Below are 22,843 nucleotides of genomic sequence, written 5' to 3'. Positions count from 1 at the left end.
CTACTGTGCAGTTTCTGTACTGTGTGGCCCACCAATCTCTCCTCCCCTCAATGTAAGGGCTATGGGACTCAAAAAGCAGGTGGGAGCCTCCTCATGCCAGGAAGTCCAACCACCCTTCACCACTTTCCCCCAGCGGATGCACAGGGCAATATGAACCTCAAGAATGTGACATTGGCACAGCGCTCAAAGTCGTCACATGTGTGGATTAGCCCACCCACCACAACCCAGATGCACAACCATTCGGTCACCACAAAGACCTCCCTCATGATACCCCTTCCTAAGTCCACGCCCCCGCCCACCATCCCTAACCTCAGGCTACCACTAATGAGACAACTGAGTTTGGAAAGATGGCTGATATCTTGATGTCCTATGGATGGGACATTTCCAATAAACAAGGTGCTTATGGGAAATGCAAGTGCAGTTTTTGATCAGCACATGGGTGGTGGGAACAGGGACCAGGTGTTCACAGCTGTGTCCCAGGCCTGGAGCTCCCTGGGGGCCCCTCTGGGAACAGGAGATCACACGAGGGCTGACACCACTCTGGGGTGCCCAGGAATCCCCTGTGCTCCCGTCCAGCTCTACACCACGGTCTCAGAAGACGCAGGGGGTCCGAAAACTTGGGGCGCTCTGCAGGGGTGGGCTCCTGCACTCCCAGCCCTGGCAGCCTGGTGACTCACCCTCCTGCACTTGCATCCTGGGCAGGGACGCAAGCTGAGGGCACTGCTGGCACTGACGGCAGAGCTGCGTGTGGAGTCAACCTGGGAAGAAACTCAGAGACAGGCTCTCGGTGATAAATGATTTTATTCGGGAAGAACTGGGAACTGCAATTCAGGGTATGCAAACCATGGCAGGCCACGGGCATTGTGGGGCGAGGTGGTGGGGAAAAGGGAATCTTAGGGCAAGAAGTCCACGTCAGCTGTTTTGAAACCAAAGGTTACAAAGACCAAAGGTCACAGGGTTTTGTTACAGGAGTTGGCATTAGCTCATTGGCTGAGACATCCTTCGCTTGGCGAGTGTCCCCGTGCAAGCGGTGAATCTGGGACACTGACATCTTGAGGAAGTTCTTGTGATAAGTGCCGCTACTAGTCTACCCGTAGGCATGTCCCGTGACAAGTCTTTTTACAGGCATGTACTCGTGAGGGCTTCTTCGTGCCCTCCTCCGACTTCCTTTTGGTACCGGCAACCCCCACTGCGGGAAGAGACCCGCGGAGACCCCAGAGAGGACCCCTAGGAGGGAGAGGGCCGGGGCGGGGGGCCTTCTGGAGCAGGTTCACACAGGCCGAGTGCTGGGCGGGAGGGGCGCTGACCGGGGGGCCCTCCGACGCCCACCAATGCCACGGCCGGCACCGCGGGAAGCCGTGGGCGGTCCGGCCTGGAGAGAACCCGGGAGGGCCGGGCTTGAGGTTCGACGGGAGCTCCCGGCAAACATGGCGGCGCCTCCCGGCCGCGTCCCCGGGCCGAGCTCGCGGGGTGTGCGCGTCGCCCCGCGAGGGCGAGGGCAAAGCGGGTCCCACGCGACGACAGGAGACCAGAGGAGTCGCGTCCAGAGCCGGGGAGGGCGAAGGTTCACAGAGCCCTAGGCAGAGACCACGCGCTCGACCGGAAACCAGGGCCCAGTTGTTGCTATGGCTACGGCTACGGTCCGAAAAGATGTGCGCAGGCGCGGTAGACGAGAGGTCAGGGCGCAGGCGCACAGGCGTTTGGCGCAGGCGCCATAATATACAACCCGGCAAGCTGGAACACGCGGGGACGCGCGCAGGCGCAGTGGCGGGGGCGGGGAACGGAAGGAACCGGAAGGACGCTGCACACGCGCAGTGGCGCAGCAGCGCGATCGGGCGGGGTATTGACAGCGCTGCAATGACTGACCGCGAGGGTCGGAGAGGCAAAGCGCTGGGCTCCTCTCAGAGTCGGACTTCCTGACGCCGCCAGTGGGCGGGGTCCCCCGGGCCATTGCCGTCGTCATGTACCCGCCGCCGCCACCACATCGGGACTTCATCTCGGTGACGCTGAGCCTGGGCGAGAGCTACAACAGCAAGAGCTGGCGGCCGCGCTCGTGCTGGAGGGTGAGGGTCCGGACGGCCGACCGAGGCCCGGGGCAGCCGCGCACACCGCCCTCCGGGCCTGCCCCTCCCCACCCGGTCCCGCAGGAAGGAGCAGGTGTCACTCGGGGCCTGGGAAGCTGCGAGGCGGCTTGCTGCAGCCCTCTAAAGAGGCCGAGTTCTGCGGGATGGGGTCGGGGCAGGGGGCCCGAAGCCCCAGTTGTCTGGGCTTCGTCCCTGGTTCTGCGAGGTGCTGCCCCAGGCAGGTGCGTCTCCGAGCGGAAACCAAGGTCCCCCCTTGGGCTCCCCTCTGTACAACGAGTAAGGGGCCGTGCTTGGCTAAGTACCGGTGTGTTCGTGCTGGTCTCGGCCGAAGGGTATTGACCCCGACCACATCCGGGCAGATGCAGGGGCTGCACCGGGGTCCGAGCCAAACACGGGGAATCTCGAGCCAAACACGGGGAATCTCGGGAGTCTTCCCCCCTGCTGACGAGATAGGACGGGAATGTTTCTGCATTTGTTCTCATTCTCGTCCCACCTGAGCCCGTGTCTCATGACATCTGTAGATTGTCCCAGCAGGGTCATCCCTGCCGAGAAGGAACTTCTGTCCGTTCAAAACAAGTGGGTCTGAACGCTGGATCTTTCTGAATTCCTCATTGTCCTTACCGAATGTGTGACAGTTGGAGAGACTTCCAGTTGTGGATATTTCCCGTAAGAAATGTCATTCTCTGTCCCTCCCTTAGAAATGGAAGCAACTGTCGAGATTACAGCGGAATGTGATTCTCTTCCTCTTGGCCTTTCTCATTCTCTGTGGACTCCTGTCCTCCAGCAGCTTGGCTGACCGGTGGAAAGGTATCAGAAAGACGTGTGCCTGAAGATGATGCTTGTGTTGAGGTTGAGTGGGCGGAAGCGACTTGCATTTACCCTAAACAGTTCCAGGAGGCGCATATGGCAGCGAATTGGCAAGAAATGAAGGTAAAGAAAGAGGCAGAGCTGTATTTAACCACCTGGCTAGAACACAGATGTTAATTTGATGCTGTCCGACTGCTTTCTAGGTATCTAGTGTGAGTACTGGTATCTGCAGCTGCCTCTTCCACAGAGTAAATCAGGTCGTGAGCTCGAACGCTCAGGCTAAAACTTACCTGAGTAACTACACACATTTCCTAGTGCTCGCTACCGTGTTCTGGTGAGGACGTGGAGACTCTTCTGAATTTCTCTAAGATTGCGTTTGGGGGGAAAGCTAACGAGCTGCTGCAGTTGCTCAGATAAGTTGGCTGTGTGCCGCCGAGCTGACCTTCTGGAACGGAAAGTGCTCAGGTGAAGCACTGGGTGTGTGCGGTAGGTGAGGACACAGGCTGCCAAGTGCTTTGAAAGAGATTTCATTCCCTGGGCCTTTGTTGAATTCATTCAGTGACTTGTCTGTTGCGTTGTGACATGTTTGAGATAAAGTAGATTCTCTTGTTCAGCTCTGAGCGTCCGGCCGGCAGAAGAGCAGAAGGGGAGGCCAGAAATGCCCGGGCTGAAGCCAGCAAAGCCACCCGTCTTACCGGCTCCCCAGAAGGCAGCTGCCGACCCAGAACACTTCGCAGAGATTTTACCTCAGGTACTTTTAGTAAACCAACCGTGGAATTATACCAGGGCCCGTTCCAGAAGCTTCTCAAACTAGTAAACGAGGTTCCAAACAGACTGAGAGTTGTTTTCCCTGCCATTTGTGCCACGCTTCCCCCTCTCGCTCACTCATTCTGGGCTGGCTGGACGACACCTGGGGAAAGAAAGGCACATTCTTCCCTTCGTTCTCTCTGAACAGCGACCGTGGGCCGGTCCTGTGTTAGGTGCTGGCTTCACAGTGATGGATAAAACAGACCTGTCCCTTCTGCACAGTGGCCACAAGCTGGTGGGAGAGGCTGGTGAGAAGCCAGCACCAAACAGGAGGAGGCAGGTAGCACGTGGCGTGTGCCCTGTGTGGAGACAACAGGACTAGGGGACGAATGGGGGGGCGGAGGCAGGGGGTGTCCTGAGGGCCCGGGGCAGCCTCTCTGGGCAGGTGGCACCGAGGTCCAGATCGGAACTGAAGGCCGAGATGCCGCTGGCCCTGGGCAGGGTGGGGAGAGCCGGGCTTGAGCCTGAGGCAGGGAGGACCCGGGCATGTTCCAGGGAAATGAAATTCCCCGGGGGCTGGGGAGGGGGCTTGGGTCAGACCAGCTGGTCCCTCGGGTCCTCGAGGGGCGTGGGCAGCCCTGGAGGTGTCAGTGGACGGGACGTCTGAGGTGTTCCCTGTGGAAACTGCTCTGGCCGCTGGGTGGAGACGTGGAGGGCAGGAGGCGGGAAGATCAGAGCGGCCTGGCTGTTGGGGGAGCCGTGTGGTTGGAGGAGGGCTGCACAGGACTGGGCAGTGCGTGTGCGTGTGCGTGTGTGTGTGTGTGCGTGTGTGTGTCGGTGTGTGTGTGTGCGGTGGTCGGGGGCAGGGTCCCCCGGGAGGAGTGTCCAGTGACGGCCGAGCGGGAACCAGTCTGGGGACACTGAGGCACTCTGTTTTAGAGCTGCCCAGTTTGAAGTGCCTGGGAGGCGGTGTGGAGACGTCAGTGGGCCGATGGTGTCAGGACCAGACCCTTGGCCGGGCAGACAGGTCTTGGGAGTCCCCGGGTGCCCAGGGGCGTGTTGTCTGGAAAAGTGGAAGAAGGGGCCAGGCCTGGTCCTGCGGGGGCAGAGGCCGGGGGCAGTGGAGACTGGAGCCGGGTGTGGAGGCAGCGGGAGGACCCAGGAAGCACCTGTCAGAGCTGGCTCTGGAAGCAGAGGGTCGGTGACCCGGGTGCCGCTGAGAACCCCAGGGGATTGCCAACTGTGGTATCGCTGTGCAGAACCCTGGGAGGGTCCTGTGGGTTTTAGTTACTGTTGCTGAGGTGACAGAGACTGCATCTAGGAGATGTCGCGGCACCTCGGGAACTTCCCCTGGGGTCAGAGTGCTGGGGCAGGTGCAGGTTTCACTTCCCTGTGGGGCTCTCTGGGGACACACTGCCTTCTGTTCAGATGCTGGCACTTGTCTAGAAGACCTAATCAGGGATGAGGCTTTGCTTTGGCCAGAGCCTTGTTTGTTAACAGTTTGCTTCTTTGGGCTGGGCGGGGTGGCTCACGCCTGTAATCCTAGCACTCTGGGAGGCCCAGGCGGGAGGATCGCTCGAGGTCAGGAGTTCGAGACCAGCCTGAGCAACAGTGAGACCCTGTCTGTAAAGAAAAATGATAATTTTATTTGGGTATACATATGTGTACATAATTGAGAGTTAGTGTCTGGATTTGTGTCCCGTTTTTTTCATGTACATTGTGAGAATATTCCTTTACATACAGATTTTTATAGCTTTGCTTTCTGTTGCATGGATATATCTTAATTTGCTAAATCCTTTATCTATTGAGGAGTCTTTCTTCATTTATAAATAGTGCTCCAATTAGGTCCTGTGTATGTAAACCATTATTCAGTTAAAATTTGTGAATATTTTGAAGTCATATAATCTGAATTGCCACTTGAATTGTTTGAGAATTTGCTCCCCTCCTGCAGTGTCTGGGAGTAGCAGTCGTTTGGCCTCCTGGCAGCGCTGGGTGTTCTCACGTTGGAACTGTTTCTGATGTGACAGAGGATGATGTCTGCTTTTCATGGACATTTATATTTCTCCCCTAGAAGTTGGCTATTTTCTTTTTTTTGAGACAGAGTCTCGCTCTGTTGCCCAGGCTGGAGTGCTGTGGCATCAGCCTAGCTCACAGCAACCTCAAACTCCTGGGCTCAAGCGGTCCTCCTGCCTCAGCCTCCCGAGTAGCTGGGACTACAGGCATGCACCACCAGGCCCGGCTAATTTTTTCTATTTATTATTAGTTTTCCAGCTAATTTCTTTCTATTTTTAGTAGAGACAGGGTCTTGCTCTTGCTCAGGCTGGTCTCGAACTCCTGACCTCGAGTGATCCTCCCACCTTTGCCTCCCAGAGTGCTAGGATTATAGGCGTGAGCCACCTCGCCCGGCCTAGAAGTTGGCTATTTTCAAGGTGATGAATAAGCCGTATGTACTTTCCCCTCTTGTATAGTATCTGTGTCCTTTGATCAGTTATTCTTGGGAATTTAATGCTTTTGTTTTTCTGAGACAGAGTCTTGCTCTGTCACTCTGCTTAGAGTGCTGTGGCGTCATTGTAGCTCACAGCAACCTCAAACTCCTGAGCTCAATCGATCCTCCTGCCTCAGCCTCCTGAGTAGCTGGGACTCCAGTTGGGAACCACCACACCTGGATAATTCTTTCTATTTTTAGTAGAGATAGGATCTCACTCTTGCTCAGGCTGGTCTCGAATTTCTGACCTCAGGTGATCCTCCGGCCTTGGTCTCCTAGAGTGCTGGGATTACAGGCGTGAGCCACTGCGCCTGGCCTTTAATGCTTTTCTTTGTTATTTGTATGAGTGTGTGTGAGTCAGGACAACTCATCCGTTTCCAAGTATGCTGGGTAGACTCCATCGGGGTTAGAAATTAGAGTTCTAGAGAACTTTGCTACATACCAGTAATAGCCAATTGGAAAATATTACTGGAAAGAGATCTCTATCACAATAATAAAAAAAGAATACCACGTTCGTGGGAACAATCTTGATATTAAATTGTGTAAGAGCAGTATGAATAAACCTACAAAACTCAAAACTATTAAAAAAGACCTAAGTGGTCAGAAAGACATACTGTATTCTTCTCCTATACAGATTTAAATTCTCCCTAAATTATTCTATAACTCCATTAAATCCTCATCAAAATTCTAATTTCTATCTTAAAATCAAATTTGAGAAGATGAGTCTAAAACTCACATGGAAAAGAAAATTGAGGGGTAAAAGAAAACTCAGCTGAACTTCCCCACTGGGTCACAAAACAGCACACTGTGACCAGTAGGCGTGTGGTGACGGTTCAGACGAGACAAGGACGTTGTGGAACTGAACAGAGTCCAGAAAGAGATGGGGAATGTGTGAGGCCGCTCAGTGTGTGACGTTTCTAGTTATGGGCAAAGGACAGAGTCTTCAGTAAGTGGTGTTTGGATAGCTGGCCTTATATTTGGAAAAAAAAAATAAGGCAAATCTGTAGCATCCAGCGAGAACAAAAATAAATCCTGAATGGCTGGGACTCCAGGCGCACACTGCCATACTGGCTAATTTTTTAAAATATTTTGTAGAGATGGCGTCTCACTGTGTTTCTCAGGCTGGTCTCGTACTCCTGGCTTCTAGCGATCCTCCCACCTTGGCCTCCCAATTTGCCGGGATTACAGGCGTGAGCCCCACGCCTGGTCCTGTACTATACTTTTTATTATTTTAGAATGTTCTCCTACATATTAAGAGAAAGAGCCCCAGGCAGGATTCAGGAGGAATCCAGAAGGCATTGCTGTCACAGGAGCCCTTCCAGTGGGACATCAGTGACACTGATGTCCTGACCCTGTGTTGGCCCGGGCTAGTGTGTGTGTGTCTTAGTTTTTAACAAAGAAGTTTAAAAAGTTAAAACAAAATTTTTTTTTAAAAAACAGAACAAAGCCTCTAGAATAAGGATATAAAGGCTGGGTGAGGTGGCTCACACCTGTAATCCCAGCGCTTTGGGAGGCTGAGGCAGGAGATCGCTTGAGCTCAGGAGTTCGACACCAGCCTGAGCAAGAGTGAGACCCCGTCTGTCTCTACAAAAAATAGAAAAAAGAGCCAGTCATGGTGGTGGCGCCTGTAGTCCCAGCCACGCGGGAGGCTGAGGCAGGAGGATCACGTGAGCCCGGGAGCTTGAGGCTGCAGTGAGCTACGATGACACCACTGCACTCTACCTGGGGTGAGAGAGCAAGATTCTCTCCAAAGAAAAAAAATTACATGTGGATTAGGATGCTGATGAATTGGCTTTCTCATAGTGTGTTGCTGGGAGAACAATTGGAGTCCATGTTTGAAAGGACTTTAGCCCTATTAAAGTTTTAAACAAACGTGCATTTCAACAGGGCCTTTTCTCCTTCTTGGTATCTTTCATAAAGAATTACTCGTAAAAAAGCATAAAAGGTATGTGAATGGTTATCGTTGCTTTATTGTTTTGTCTTTCTAGTTTTATTGGGGAGTTTTTGGTAATTACAAAATATGTACATGCTCCAGTGACATAGTACGAGGCTGTCCAGTGAGGAAGGCCGGGTCCCCGCCCCGTCAGAACACAGAACGTGAGGCGGTTCTGGTACCAGCCCGTGGTGAGCCCGTCCACGCTGTCTGGAGAGCGGTAGAAATAGGGCGCTGGCGCCCCGATACCCCGCCGTTTGCTTTATTCTCTTGCGACTCCTGTGAACAGCCTTTTAGGTCACTAGGTATGAATCAGATTTTTTAAGAATAGCTGAATAATTTTTAGTATTCTTTCCTTTAAAAAAGACATTGGAGCTGGGTGTGGTGGCTCACACCTGTAATCCCAGCACTCTGGGAGGCTGAGGTGGGAGGATCACTGGAGGCCAGGAGTTCAAGGCCAGTCTGGGCAGCATAGCAAGACCCTATCACTAAAAAAAAAGAAAAAAATTAAAAATTGGGAAAACTCTATCCATTAGTGAAGAAGTGGTACAGAATTAAGGTTTGGTAATACTGGAGAACCGCAGCCGCGCTACAGGATGAGTTAGCCTCGAGTGGGGGAGGATCTCAGAAGCCTTGCTAGTGAAGAGGTCCTCCGCAGAGCTGTGCTTTCCCTGTGGGCCCAGTTACCCGGGGAGGAAGCTGAGGGTGGGCTTCTGGGCCTGCACGTGTGGGAACACGCAGACGGGACTGGAACCACATGTCAGGTGTCGACAGGGCCTCCCCCAGGTGTGGGCCCTTGCGAGCGGAAGCCAGTGCCGTGGCATCTGAATCTTGACACTGTGACGAGGACGTGGGCACCTTCCACTCCACACGTCTGTGAGGATGCAGAGGGGACAGGCCTGGGCAGTGGGCCTGGACTGCCACTTTTTCTGGCTCACATCCATGGCGTCTTTGTTCCAATCCTTCCTTGTTGACCCCCAGGATCTGGGGCAGTTTTGAAATAATCCGCCTGGGGTTTTAACCCCCTGTCCAGGGCTGTGCTGGCCGTTGGTTGGCAGTGTCTGCACAGCTCCTGAGGAGCCCCTCTCCAGACCTGCATGTCGTCCCGCGTGGCGAAAGCAGTTCATCCGCGCTGGGGCCCTGCGCCGCCAGCCTGCACCGCTCCGCACGGCGAGGCTCGTCTGCGAGAGTCCGGGGTGTGGAGGGAAGAGCAGCTCGTAGACGCTGGGTGATGTCTGCATGCAACTCTGGTTTTTGTGTAGAAGCCTCGCAAGGATTTCCGACGGGGACCACCCCACCTGCAGATTAGAGCCCTCAACAAGGACTCGAAGGCTGGGACGCAGGATGGCACCGAGGAAAGGGCAGGAACCCCCAAGGCTGCTCACCAGGAGGACCCGCAGAGGACGGCCATCAGGTAGGGTGTCGGAGGGGCCTGGCCTGCGGGGCTCTTGAGTTCCGAGAAACAGGTACCGAGAAGCAGCATCATGCGGACAACACGTGCTCTGTGTCTGCTTTCCTTAAGCTTTGATTATAAAACCAAACCTTAAAAACCGGAGGCCAGAGCTAACTTAGGTTGACCCTCTCATGATGTGCAGTAATGTTTTAGAACAAGGCCCTTCTTAGCGTGTGAGGGGCAAGCGTGTGGTGGGGTGCAGCTGGGGCTGGGCCTCAGGTGGGGAGCAGGCAGGGTGGGGTGCACAGCGGCCGGCTGGGACCCCCTTTCCCGCGCTGCTTCACGTCAGGCAGAGAGCAGAGTGAGAGGGCGCGACCCTGTGCCCAGGCCCTGGGGTGCTGTCCCCTGGAAGCTTGAGGGGTTTCAACCTCGGCTCCTGTTTGATATTGCGCCTTCAAGACAGCGGGCGCTCCCCTCCCCTCCTCACAGCGAGTCTGCCTTGGGGACTGCAGGGCCAGGCCTGAGCTCTGCTCCGAGCGAACGGTGGACCCAGGCAGAGCCCAGGAGAGGCGCTGCCCTGCAGGGGTGGCCTGAGCCGCGCACTCTCGGCCTGGAGCGAGGGGCTCCGGGGAAACGGAGTGAAAGAGTGAAAGAGCATTTGGACCTGAGCTCGCAAATGCACCGCATTCGTACTTGCAAGATGTGAACAGATCTCGGAGGCATTTCGCTAAGCCTGGGTCCAGGAGGTTGTGTGTGGAACCCTTTCCTGATCTGCAGACCGTGGGATGGAGCCCTAGACAGGGGATTTGGAGTGGCCCTGTGTCCCGAGTGTAGAGACAGTCCCAGATTGTGTGGCCATCCCAGCACCTAGCTCCATGTCCCTTTACCACGTCACCCACGCCCTGGTTTGGGTGATAAATTATGGCCTCAGCCTCCCGCCACCGCTTCCCCCTGCAGTGTGAGTTCTCACGATTCCACACGCTTGGGTCTCTGACCTCCGGCAGCTCCCCCCCAGGCCAGCCGTGCGCTGCGCTCCACATCCCGGCGCGCCCTGGCCTGCTCTCCCCGCCGCCCCGCCCCGGAGCGGAGCGTGACCCTGACGTGCAGCCTGGGTGTGTCCACGCTGCACCGTGTGGCTTCCCTCCCGTGCAGCGGCCTCGGGCGGTGGGGAGACGGGGCCCTGCCTTGCCGCAGCTGTCGCATGCAGGGCGGGGGCGGGAGCCCTTAGCGTGTCGCTGGTGTGGCTCAGAGCTCTTCCTTCTCTCCTGGAGCTGGCGGGGAGCCGTGATCGAGCCCGAGCAGGACACCCAACCCGCTTCACGGAAGGCAGAAGCGCCGACCAAGCCTCCCGTGCCGCCGGCGGTGCTGCAGAACAGACCAGGTGGGGCCCGCCTGCCCTCCTCTCCGCGCCGGGGCGCTCTGCGGGGCTGGCGGTTGACACACACACTGAGCCGCATCCGGGCGTGGCACGTGGCCCTCCCGTGTGACCTCCCATGTGCCCTTGTGCTTCCCTGTCCACGTGCTATCCCAGGTCCTCACAACCTCGGTGACAACATGTGGCTTCGTGACAGCCTGTTGTCTGTGTCTGAGTGCTGAGCTGTGGGTGGAGGTGCATGTGTTTGGGGATCTGCTGGTGCCGCTCTGCCTGGGCCAGCTGGCCACCAGTGTGTGACTGTCCTCCACGTGTCCCCCGGTCTCTGGGCCTGACAGACCCTCAGGCAGCTCTGGGGGCCGCTCTGCTCCGGGCACCATTTGTTGAGGGCGCCCCGGGTGCAGGCCTTAGTCTGAGCTCTGCGCACCCCTGGCCTCCTGCGGCCCCTCGAGGCGGTAACCGCCTTCACATTCCCACTTTTACCTGGGAGAACCAAGGCTTAGGTCTGTCTCCACCAGGGTCGTTTGTATCTCGTGGGGGCCACGCCAGGTCGCTGGGTCCAGAGCCCAGCACGTGGCCCTGCTCTGATGCTACCGGTGCCTCCCGGCTGTGAGTGACACGTAGGACTCCCTGTGGCGTTAGGAGCGGACGGGCAAAGCCGTGGTGGCACGAGGAGCCCTCAGACCTGGTCTGAGGATGTGCGTGCGATGCTGCTCCACACTTCCCGCCCGCACACAGGTCCGTGTGCTCCGTGTGGCCCTGCCCAGCACAGGGCAGGAAAACGCCCCAAATGTGAGAGGAGGTCGGCTCTGGGAAGGGCTGCAAAGGGGACGCCAGTGTGTCTGTACCGCACCGTGTCCTTGTTAAAGGCATAAAGCCGATATGGCAGAACGTGACCATCTGTAAGTTTAGGGTGTTCTTGGCGCAGTCTCTGCGCCCGCCAGTATTTGACATTTCCCGGTCCCCACCACGTACAGCAGCAGCAGCCACCGCGGCCCTCAGAGGCCTTTGCCCTCCGTGTTGTCCTCGCAGACCGTGGGGGTGCAGCCCCCGTGCCCTTCGGTCAGACGCCACCGAGCCCCAGGAGGGGCTTCCCCTGCCCAGGCCCTCGGAGAGGTGGACGGGCCCCGGGCAGGCGGTTGGGAGCCGGGGGTGCAGCCTCCGGAGCCTCGCCCCCGGCAGGCCGTGTCCTCCCTGAGGAGCCTCCGTCCCCGCTCTGCTGCCCTTCCTGCCCCTCTCGTTCCACGCGTGCTTCCCGCCAGGGCCCCCACCCACCATCACCTTCGCCGCCTTGGGGATCACGGAGGTGCTCTGCCCCGACCCCAGGACGATGTCCTCCACAGCCCGCACTCTCTCCCTCCCAGCGCACCCAAACGACCGCCAGAAGGGGGTGGTCGACGTCTTCCTGCACGCATGGAAAGGATACCGCAGGTTCGCCTGGGGCCGCGACGAGCTGAAGCCCGTGTCCAGGTCCTTCAGCGAGTGGTTTGGCCTCGGCCTCACTCTGATCGACGCCCTGGACACCATGTGGATTTTGGGTCTGAGAAAAGGTATCGAGTCCTTTCCGGAGAGGGGCCGAGTGCTGTGTGTGCGGCGAGCCGGAGTGTGTGCGGGTCACGTGCAGGGTGTGAACGCTGCCATTTCCATCCAGCCACGCGTCCCCTCTCCTGGGCACAGGAGTGCACGTGCTTGGCGCAGTCGGCTCCTGCCCTTCTGGCATCCAGCCACCCAGGGCACGCTCAGGACAGCTGTCCCTGGTCCTCCGCGGGAGCTGAGAGTGGACTCTGGGCGGACGTCCAGGGATCACTGGGGCCAGGGGGTGACGAGTGACTCGTGGTCTGGCGTGGGCCCGTCCTGGCCTGGAACGTCCGTAATGTCCTCTTCAGGCCCCCTGTGAGTTGGGAGGATGTGTCGTCGTCTCTTAAGTGATATTTTAAGTGTTTGCCTAAGTTTTTGAATAGGCTGAAGACCCCCAGTAATTACTCGTGTAGTCTTTTGTATCGTGGCCCTCGGTTGTGAACCATCTGTGTCACAACGGCCGTGCTGCTGGCTGTTTGATCTGCATATGTTGAAGAATTCAGGATTTGCCCCCTTGAGATGGGAGGTGGCACTGAAAGCCTATAGGGGAGTGACACACTCAGAACACAGTTTGAAGATTGCTAGACCACAGGAGAATGACAGAACTATTAATTTATTCCCGTATCCTTTACTGTTTTATAGAATTTGAAGAAGCCAGGAAGTGGGTGTCAAAGAAGTTACACTTTGAAAAGAACGTCGACGTCAACCTCTTTGAGAGCACGATCCGGGTCCTGGGGGGCCTTCTGAGTGCCTACCACCTGTCTGGGGACAGCCTCTTCCTGCGGAAAGCCGTGAGTGTCCCTGCGTGCCCTGGGAGGACGTGCGACAGGCACTCAGGCTTTCACTGGGGGCGTCATGGGAGTCGACTGTGCCCCCTTTCCTCTCCGACACATTGGCGTCTCGTTGCGCCCACTGCGCGTGAGCTGCGCGGCACGGGGGTGTCCCCACGGCTCGCGGCAGCCTGCAGAAGGGATTGCCCAGTGCTGGCTGCGTCCGTTGCCTTGTACGGCTGTGTGCGGGCACTGGGGAGCTGCCAAACCTGCCTCTCCGCTTAACTGACGAAAATGGTGACGGAGTCAAGAAATGTAGATGAGGCCCCTGCGGGACCCGAAACGCTGATTCTGTGCTGTGCTCGTACACCAGGAAGACTTTGGAAATCGGCTCATGCCTGCCTTCAGAACGCCGTCCCAGGTTCCTTACTCCGATGTGAACATTGGCACTGGGGTTGCCCACCCGCCACGGTGGACCTCAGACAGCACGGTGGCCGAGGTGACGAGCATTCAGCTGGAGTTCCGAGAGCTCTCGCGTCTCACGGGCATTAAGAAGTTTCAGGTAGGGGCTGGGTTTCTGGCTGGGCAGAGTTTTCCACTGGAGCCAACCTTTGCTCATCACACACAGCAAGTGCAGTGTGTGTGTGTGTGTGTGTGTGTGTGAATCTCTTATGTTTCCATTTTTCTTGTGATAAAACACAGAATGTACCATCCTAACCACAAGCGTACATTTCAGTGATGTCACGTCCACTCATAACATTGGGCAGCCATTACCATCGTGTCCCTCCGTAACTCTCCATCGTGCAGGGCTGGGACTCTGTGCACATCAACCCACAACTCTCCCTGCCCCTGTCCCTGGCGCCTGCACCCACCGTTCCACTGTCTGTCTCTGCGTTTGTCTGTGCCAGGTACCTCGGGTAAGTAGAGTCATATAGTGTTTGTCCTTTAGCGATTGGCGTATTTCAGTTGGCAAAATGTCCTGGAGTTTCATCCACGTCGTGGCATATTGCAAAATCTCCTTCCTTTTTAAAGCTCAGTACTATTCCCTAGTACGCAGATACCAAACTTCGCTCGTCCGTTCCTAAGTCGGTGGGTCGACGGATGCTTGGGTTGCTTCCGTGTGTGAGCTGTCGTCAGTGATGTCGCTGTGAACTTGGGTTCAGACAGCTGTTTACATCCTGCTCTCACTGCAGGGTGTGTGCACAGAAGTGAAATTGCTGGGTCACGTGGTAGTTGCGGTTACTTGTTTGAGGGACCACCACACTGTCTTCCCTAGCAGCTTCGTCACTTCACAGTCCCACCAGCGGTGTACAGGGCGTCCAGTTTCTCCGCGTTCTCACCAACTCTCGTTACTTTCTGGTTTTTTGACAGTAGCCATCCTCATGGTCGTGAGGTGACGCTCACTGTGGCTTTGATGTGCATTTTCCTAATGTTAGTGATATCAGAGTGAAACAAATGTGCTTGTTGGCCGTTTGTCTGTCTTCTTTCTTTTTCTTTTTTTCTTTCTTTCTTTTTGGTTTTCCGGTAAAGACCGGAAAACCTGCTAGACAAATTCTAAAAGAGCTGTAACACTTGTCTGTCTTCTTTGGAGAAATGTCTGTTCAAGTCCTTGGCCCATTTTTGAATTGGTTGGTGTTTTTTGTTGAGTTTTAGGATTTTCACATTTATTCTGGATATTAACCCTTTATCAGATATATGACTTGCAAATACTTCTCTCATTCCGTGGGTTGCCTTTTTACACCGTTGGTAGGGTCTTTTGTTGTTTAACATTTAAAATTTTTCATGCAAGCTATTTTGTCTATTTTTTCTTTTGTGGCCTATGAATTTGGTGTCACATTGAAGAAATCATTGCCAAATTCAGTGTTGTGAAGCTTTTGCTCTACAGTTTCTTCTAAGAGTTGTATTGTTTTAGGTCTCACATTTAGGCCTTTTGAGCTAATTTGTGTGTATGGTGTGAGGTCAGGGTCCAGCTTCGTTCTTCCGCAGGGGAATATTCAGTTTTCCCAGCAGCATTTGTTGAAAAGATTTTCTTTACCCTTTTGAATGTTTTGGCACTTTTGTCAAAAATATTTGACTATATGTACAAGGGCTTCTTTCTGGGCTATCTGTTCTGTTGGTCTGTATCTCTATTTTTATGCCAGGGTCACACTGTGGTAATTACTGTAGCTTTATAGTAAGTTTTGAAATCGGGAAGCATGAGTCCTCCAGCTTTGCTCATCCTTGTCCAGATTGTCTTGGCTGGTGGGTGCTCCCTGACATTCCATAGGGATTTTAGGGTGGGCCTTCCTACTCTGCAAAACATGTCACCGGGATTGTGGCAGTGGCTGCACTGACCCTGCAGACAGCTCAACAACATGAAGTCCTCCATTCTGTGAAATGAGGTGTGTTTCCATTTAGTTACGTCTTTAATTTCTTTAAGCAACATTTTGTAGTGTTCACGGTACAAATTACACACTTTGGTTAATTCCTAAGTATTTTATTCTTTATGATATTTGCTGTTTTGTTCATATATGGCTTTTATTATGTTGAGGTAGTTCCCTTTCATGCCTAGCTTTTTGAGTGCTTTTATCATGAAAGGGAGTTGATTTCCGGCAGATTTGATTTATCAGTTGAGACGATCGTGTGTGTTTTCCTTCATTCCGTTAGCGTGGCGCACACAGTGATTGACTTTCACGTGCTGAGCACCCTCGCATTCTGAGAACAGGCCCACTTGGTCTGCGTGCATGTCCTGTCAACGCTGCTGAATTCTGTTTGCCAGTGTTTTGTTGAACACTTTTGCATCGGTGTCCGTAAAGCATATTGGTCTGTAGTTTTCACTCTTGTGGTATCTTTGTCTGGCCTTCGGACCAGGGTAATGCCAGCCTCTTAGAATGAGTTGGGAGGCGTTTTCTTCTCTTCAATTTTTTTTTTTTAAAGTTTGGGAAGGATTGTTATTATTTTTTGTATTTCTTCATGATTTAATGTTGGTAGGGTTTGTGACTTTGTCTGTTTTATCTAGATGAGCCAATTTGTTGGCACAGGGTTGTTCGAAGGAGTCCCTCCCAATCCTATTCGTGTGTGTAGAATTAATATTCATGGTAACGTCCTCACTTTTGTTTCCGATTTTAGTAATTACAGTAAGTGCAGTTCTGTTTGGACTTGGTCATGTGCTCTAAGGCCCCTGTCTGTTTTGCTTTCTTGCTTTTCCTAGAGAATCTTGTGTCCTTGACGAGCGGTGCCTCGGGCAGAAAGGCACTGGCTGGAGAACTAGCCCCCCCCCCCCCCCCCCCCCCCCCCCCCCCGTGCGTCTGCCTGTGGCTCGGGTGTCCTCCCCGCCCCCCACGGGAGCCGTCAGCGGCGGGTGCAGCTCACTCGGCGTCCGCTTAGCAGCTGTGCCAGAGCCCCTCATGTCAGTGCCTGGCAGGCTTGCTCCGTAGCGCTCTGCTCGGTGACGGATGTGTTGAGGCGCTAGGGTTGGCGTGGGCCCCTCTGTGCCAGTGAAATCTCCGCCGTCCACACTGTGTCATTTGCTGCTGCCCCAACATCCTTTCCTGAGGGCGTCTGTCCCATATGAGTTGGGGGGAACAGCGCTGTGCACACAGGTGCCGTGCACGCGTGCTGGGCATGGGCCCTGCCCCAGTCTCCCTGAGCACCTTCCACGAGCCCCGACATTCAAACCCGAGGTGGCACACGGGCTCTAACTGCCTAGGCGTGTGTCAGAGTGCCCGAGAGCTGCTGCCTGCCATCCTGCAGAGCCTCGGCAAGGGAGCTTCCTCTCAGGAAAGGCCACTTGGGCGCCCAGATTCCACCCTACAGACGTACCTGGGACCCTGACCGCCTCCCAACTCACCTAGTGTGTGACGAGGACACTGCCCTGAGCAGGAATCGGCAGCCCAGCCTGCTGCCCCGACCAGCGCTCATTTCATCCCAGCAACAACACTTCTGCTATTCCTATTTGACACTTGGGGAAACTGAGGCACCAAGAGGATTTGTGACTCAGGATCAAAGATTTGAGAGGCAGTTCGGGAACACAAACTCAGCCAGCCTGCCCCAGAGTTCCCGTTTGTTTGTTTTTATTTTGTTTTCTTTTCAGTATCAGTATTTCTTAATCAAATGAACATGAAGGGAATGGTCAAATCTGAAAGTCCCCCACCAATCATTGTTTTAGAAACTTTTTTTTTTTTGAGACAGGGTCTTGCTCTGTTGCCTGGGCCAAAGTATAATGGCATCATCACAGCTCACTGCGGCCTCCAAGTCCTGGCCTCAAGCGATCCTCCTGCCTCAGCCTCTCAAAGCGCTGGGATTACAGGCATGAGCCTGTGTTAACTGGACACACTGGCTCACGCCTGTCGTCCCAGCACTTGGGGAGGCCAAAGATTGCTTGAGGCCAGGAGTTTGAGACCAGCCTGGGCAACATAGTGAGACTCTGTCTCTACAAAAAATAAAAAAAATTAGCCGGGCATGGTGGCACATGCCTGTAGTCCCACCTACTTGGGAGGCTGAGGCAGGGGGGTCACTTGAGCCCAGGAGTTGAGGTTGCTGTGAGCTAGGCTGAAACACTGCACTCTAGCCTGGGTGCCAGGGCAAGACCCTGTCTCTAAAAAAGAAAGAAAAAAACTTGAAGTGCACAGTTCAGCGGCATTTGGCACATTGACGTTGTTACACGCCCATCACCACCGTCCCTCTCCAGAACTCTTCTCATCTGAAATTGACGCCGCCCCCCTTAAATGGTAACTCCCCATCTCCCCTTCCTCCAGCCCCTGGCAGACGCCATTCTGCTTTCTCTGATTCCACTTGCCAAGTACCTCACGTAAATGGAATCATTGTCCTTTGGCCTATCTCACGGGGCACAGCGTCCTCGAGCTTCGTGTGTGTCAGGACTTCCTTCCTGAGGCTGACACGCCCCGCACGGCCAGACCCCTCCTCCGTCCGGGGACAGCTGGCTGCTGTGAGTGGTGCTGCGCGAGCACAGCGTGCAGCCGTGGACGCGAGACTCTGCTTTCGCTTCCCTCGTGTCTGCGCCAGAGCAGGCCCGCTGGGCCACGTGCGTGTGAGGGTGAGAAGGCTCCACGCCGCGTCCGCAGGGGCTGCGCCATTGCACCTGCCCCCGGCGGTGCGCGGGGCTGCAGTTTCTCACCTCACCACGCTTGTTCTTCTCTGTCCTTTGGACGGTAGCCGGCGAGATACATGGTGACATCCCACCGTGGTTTTGATTTGCGTTTCCTAGCGGTTCGTGGTGCTCATGTTTCACGTGCTTACTGGTCGCCGTTTGTGTATCTTGGGAGAAAGGTCTAAGCAGGTTCTCTGCCTTCTTCTTGTTTTGTTTTGTTTTTGAGACAGGGAGACAGGGCCTTGCTCTGTCACCCAGCCTGGAGTGCAGTGGCATCATCACAACTCACTGCAGCCTCCAACTCCTGGGCTGAAGCCATCCCCCGGCCTCGGCCTCCCAGAGTGCTGGGATTACAGGCGTGCGCCACCGCGCCAGCCTTTGCTTGCTTTTTAATTGAGTTGTTTGTCTTCTTGTTGAGCTGTGGGAGTTCCGTATTCTGTGTATTAACTGTTTATCAGATGTGTGACTTGCGAATATTTTCTCCCATTCTGGGTTGTCTTTTTACTTTGTTAATAGTGTATTGTGATGCAGAGAATGCTGTCGTTTTCCTGAAGTAAAACCGGTCTGTCTGTCGTCACCCTTGGTCTCGTGTTACAGTCTCCGTTCTCGCTGTGAACTGGACGGGCCCCTCCAGAGAGACGGGGGCCCCTGTGGGGAGAAGTGACGCCCACCCAGTCCACGTGAGGCCCACACACGTTTCGAGGGCGTTCCCACCGTATGCGCGTACAACGTCCACAGGTCCCAGGGCCTCTGGTTGCTGCACATACAAAGAGGGACTTGCCGTTGGTTTGGGCGTGTGGGCAGAGACCGGGAAAGCCCTGGCCACACGGGGTCCTGAGCAGCCCATCTGGTACCGTGTTGGAGCCATGGGCGCCCGGGACACAGGCGGCCCAGCCCGACAGGTGGGCTCGGGGAGCTGAGGTTGTGACTTGCAGGGTGCTTAGCAGTTCTCCAGGAGGGTGCAGGGTCAGGAGCAGCGTGGGGCTCCGAAGGCAGAGGTGCCTGCTGTCCCCCCAGGAGCGGTAGCGGATGGCCAGGCTGGCAGATTGCCATGGAGACAATGGCTGTGGTCATCAGATGCCATCCCCATCAAATGACAGAGACAGCTCAGCTCTGTTGTCAGGGCCTGTTGGGACAGCCAGCCAGCCATGGCCAGCGATGTCCTGGTGTCTGGTGGCTGCACAGCGGGGGCTGCTGGGTGCGGTTCGGGCTGGGAACCGAGTCCTGTCCTCTGCCGGGAACTGACAGTGACGGGGAGGGGGAGGCCGCGCCCACAGACCCCTCTGCAGGCCACAGCAACGCTTCTCCCCTTTCTGCTGCAGGAGGCTGTGGAGAAGGTGACGAGGCACATCCACTCGCTGTCTGGGAAGAAGGACGGGCTGGTGCCCATGTTCATCAACACCCACAGCGGCCTCTTCACCCACCTGGGGGTGTTCACCTTGGGCGCCAGGGCCGACAGCTACTACGAGTACCTGCTGAAGCAGTGGATCCAGGGCGGGAAGAAGGAGACACAGTGAGGCCCGTTTCTGCTGCCTTTGGTGTGGCCTTCCCGAAGCTCTGCCTGGCCCAGGTCTTTGTTGGGAAACGGCAGCCGTGCCAGGCGTGGTCCGGGCTTTGCCTGCCGGACGGATTTACTTCTCGGGGCCTCCGTGGAGGTCTAGGGCCAGTGCCCCGCCGAAGGCCTGAGTTGTCGTTGCCGGGCTGTGTGGTGGCATCTTCCGTGCGAAGGGTCCAGGCCTGCTGTGATCGCGTGCAGATCCCAGCGCAGAACACGCCTGTTCCTGCCGGGGCCGGGGCAAGCTGACCTGCCGGTTTTCACAGGTTGCTGGAAGACTACATGGAGGCCATCGAGGGGATAAAAACACACCTGCTGCAGCGCTCTGAACCCAGTAAGCTCATCTTCGTGGGGGAACTTGCCCACGGCCGCTTTAGCACCAAGATGGTGAGTGTGTGCGTGGGCTCCACGGGGCCCTCGGGAGGCCGCCCCTTTTTCCGTGGCTCCTAAGGTTCCCGAGTCTGGACGTTGGAAGGAGCAGTGAGATGCTGGCCGAGGCGTGTGAGCTGAGACCACAGGTGACCTTGGCTGCCTGGCCCGGCCCCGTGACGGCTCCGCCAGTTGAGGCCTGGGGTGGCAGCTCCCTGCGCAGCCGTCCCGCGGTGCCTGGCGTGCAGCAGGTGCTCCGGAGTGTGCAGCGTGGCTTCCGCGGAGAAGCCTGCTCCCCCAGCCTCTCCCCTGCCGCCCGAGGAGCAGGAAGTGCTTGGCTGTAGTCGAGCTGCCTCTCGTGCTCCTGCTGCTGTGGCCGCAATGGTGTCACCCAGGCAGGCGTCCCTCCTAGGGACACTGGGAGGCCACAATGGCACTGGCCCCAGCACTGGCCACCTGTGTGGCTGCAGGCCGAGGGTGCGGGCCTGGGATCGGGCTGAGGGGACCCTCTGATTCCAGGACCACCTGGTGTGCTTCCTGCCAGGGACGCTGGCCCTGGGCGTCCACCACGGCCTCCCCGCCGACCACATGCAGCTGGCACAGGAGCTCATGGAGACGTGTTACCAGATGAACCATCAGATGGAGACGGGGCTGAGTCCCGAGATCGTGCACTTCAACCTGTACCACCAGCCGGGCCATCGGGACATTGAGGTCAAGGTGGGCCTGGGACCGGGCTGAGGGCAGGCCGTGGGGAGGGCACCAGCCGGCCTGGCCTGGCCCTGAGCTCTCCTGTGCCCCCAGCCGGCCGACAGGCACAACCTGCTGCGGCCCGAGACGGTGGAGAGCCTGTTCTACCTGTACCGCCTCACGGGGGACCGCAAGTACCAGGACTGGGGCTGGGAGATCCTGCAGAGCTTCAACAGGTTCACTCGGGTGAGCGCCGGGGTCCGCGTTCCCGTGGTCACCGGCCACCGGGTGGGGCAGGGCCAGCCTGCTGCGAGGCTCTGGCTGGCTGTCGCGCAGGTGGGGCAGGGGCGGGCTTGCTGTGGCCTCAGGGTGGCCACACTCCAGCTCAAGGGGCCTGGCCAACACCTCCTGTGGCGTGTGGGACCCAGAGTGCTCAGAGCAGCTGGCCTCCCTGGGGAGGGCCCTGCCCCGTTTACAGGGCAAGGGCACCTGTGGCGGGGGTGCTGCCCGCCGCTGTCTCCAGAGTTGCGCCCTCCCAGGCCCTCTGCGGGAGCCAGCCTCCCTGTGTGTTGCGGTCGCCGTGGCTGAGACCTCTGCTGCCTCAGCCTCCTGTCATCTGCGTCTGCCTTGTGTCCTGTGCTGGGCGGCACTGGGCCTGGGGTCCCCACCGCCAAGGTTCTGAGAAGGCAGTTTCTGTCCTGGGTGCTCGAGGGTTGTTGGCATTCCCAGGGGGTCCCTCGTGGAACCACAGCTGACCTCGTGCGCCCTCTGCCCTGAGCCTCCCTGGGGGCCACGTGCGTTGTGGTGTGGGCAAGGATTCTGGGGTTGGCACCTCTGCTGTCGGCTCTTCCCAAGGGCCGATGCTGGGTGTGGGAGCAGGGGCACCTGGCCCGTGTGACGCGGCTGTGGCCTCGGCAGGTGCGCTCGGGCGGCTATTCCTCCATCAACAATGTTCGGGATCCCCAAAAGCCGGAGCCCAGAGACAAGATGGAGAGCTTCTTCCTGGGGGAGACACTCAAGTACCTGTACCTGCTCTTCTCCGATGACCCAGACCTCCTCAGTCTGGACACGTACGTGTTCAACACGGAGGCCCATCCCCTGCCCATCTGGACCCCCGCCTAGTGGGGCTGGCTCCCGGTGTGGGGACTGCTGGGTGGGCAGAGGTGCCTTCTTGCGTCCGAGACGTCTTCAAAGGGCCCACGTGGTATCGGGCAGCTGCTGAACGTCACGTGCTCGCGCCCTGGCTCTGGGCTCCTTGACTCTGCTTCTAATCAGGACATGTAAGAGGAACAGTGGGCGTGTGACTCGGTGGGCCAGTCCACCAGGAGCCTTCTGCCGCCTTCTTTGAGAAAACTACAATCATGGCTCACGATTCCTGGAACCTGAACGTCTTTCTACCGACCAACTTCACAGTGGTCCTGGGGCTTCTGGTCCCCTGCGGGGGCTGCTCAAGACCCCCGAGCTTGAGTCGTGTTCAGAGAGAGGAGCCCAGTGTACAGCCGGGATCTGCTCTGCTTGGGTTCATGGAGCCTTGAATGTCCCACGCATGGGTCTCCAGGGGCCCCGGTGCTGGGCCTGGCTCTCATGTTTACACGTTGGACTCAGGGATCCCCCAGGCGCGGGGCAGGGGGCTCGGAGGGGCGAGGGGCCAAGTTCCTCCTGCCCCCAGCCCACTTGGACAGAAGGGGTCTTTTCAGTGAAGATAAAGTCGATTTGCGCTAACCGCAACGTCTCTGTGTGTGAGGGGCTCTGACTGCAAAGTCGGGGGGGACATTGGGAGAAGCAGTTCTTTGGGTCACACCTCAAAACTCAGCTCCCCGAGGTCAGAACTGCTGCGTCGCGTCCCCTGCTGGTGGCCAGAGAGAGGCTCTGGGGGTGGAGCCAGTGTCCTCAGCCCCAGCGGGCGACACAGTGGGCCTGCGAGTCGAGTCCCGTCGTGGCAGTGTCCTGGTGGCCTGGCAGGGTTGGTGCCCA

The 22,843-nt window shown here is 56.7% G+C and overlaps 1 protein-coding gene and 1 non-coding gene across 2 annotated transcripts; one reads left to right on the top strand and one right to left on the bottom strand.

Moving 5' to 3' along the window:
* Positions 1-1,807: 1,807 nt before the first annotated feature.
* MAN1B1 (mannosidase alpha class 1B member 1) lies at positions 1,808-22,585 on the top strand. Its single transcript, XM_069477136.1, is given in 14 exon segments — positions 1,808-1,905; positions 1,908-2,063; positions 2,783-2,891; positions 3,506-3,642; positions 9,319-9,470; positions 10,721-10,830; positions 12,186-12,371; positions 13,042-13,190; positions 13,543-13,731; positions 19,581-19,771; positions 20,080-20,200; positions 20,702-20,899; positions 20,984-21,115; positions 21,788-22,585. Coding segments are annotated over 14 exon segments (2,082 nt in total). The 5' UTR covers positions 1,808-1,857; the 3' UTR covers positions 21,992-22,585.
* On the bottom strand, positions 14,682-14,743 carry LOC138388913 (U7 small nuclear RNA). The gene has a single exon (XR_011234368.1). It is a non-coding gene; the product is annotated as a U7 small nuclear RNA (small nuclear RNA).
* Positions 22,586-22,843: the final 258 nt, after the last annotated feature.

Source organism: Eulemur rufifrons, chromosome 7 (assembly GCF_041146395.1).
Source record: "Eulemur rufifrons isolate Redbay chromosome 7, OSU_ERuf_1, whole genome shotgun sequence".
Lineage (NCBI taxonomy): Eukaryota > Metazoa > Chordata > Mammalia > Primates > Lemuridae > Eulemur > Eulemur rufifrons.
Note: the sequence above shows the minus strand (reverse complement) of the source record. Positions and strands in the feature narration are given on the sequence as shown.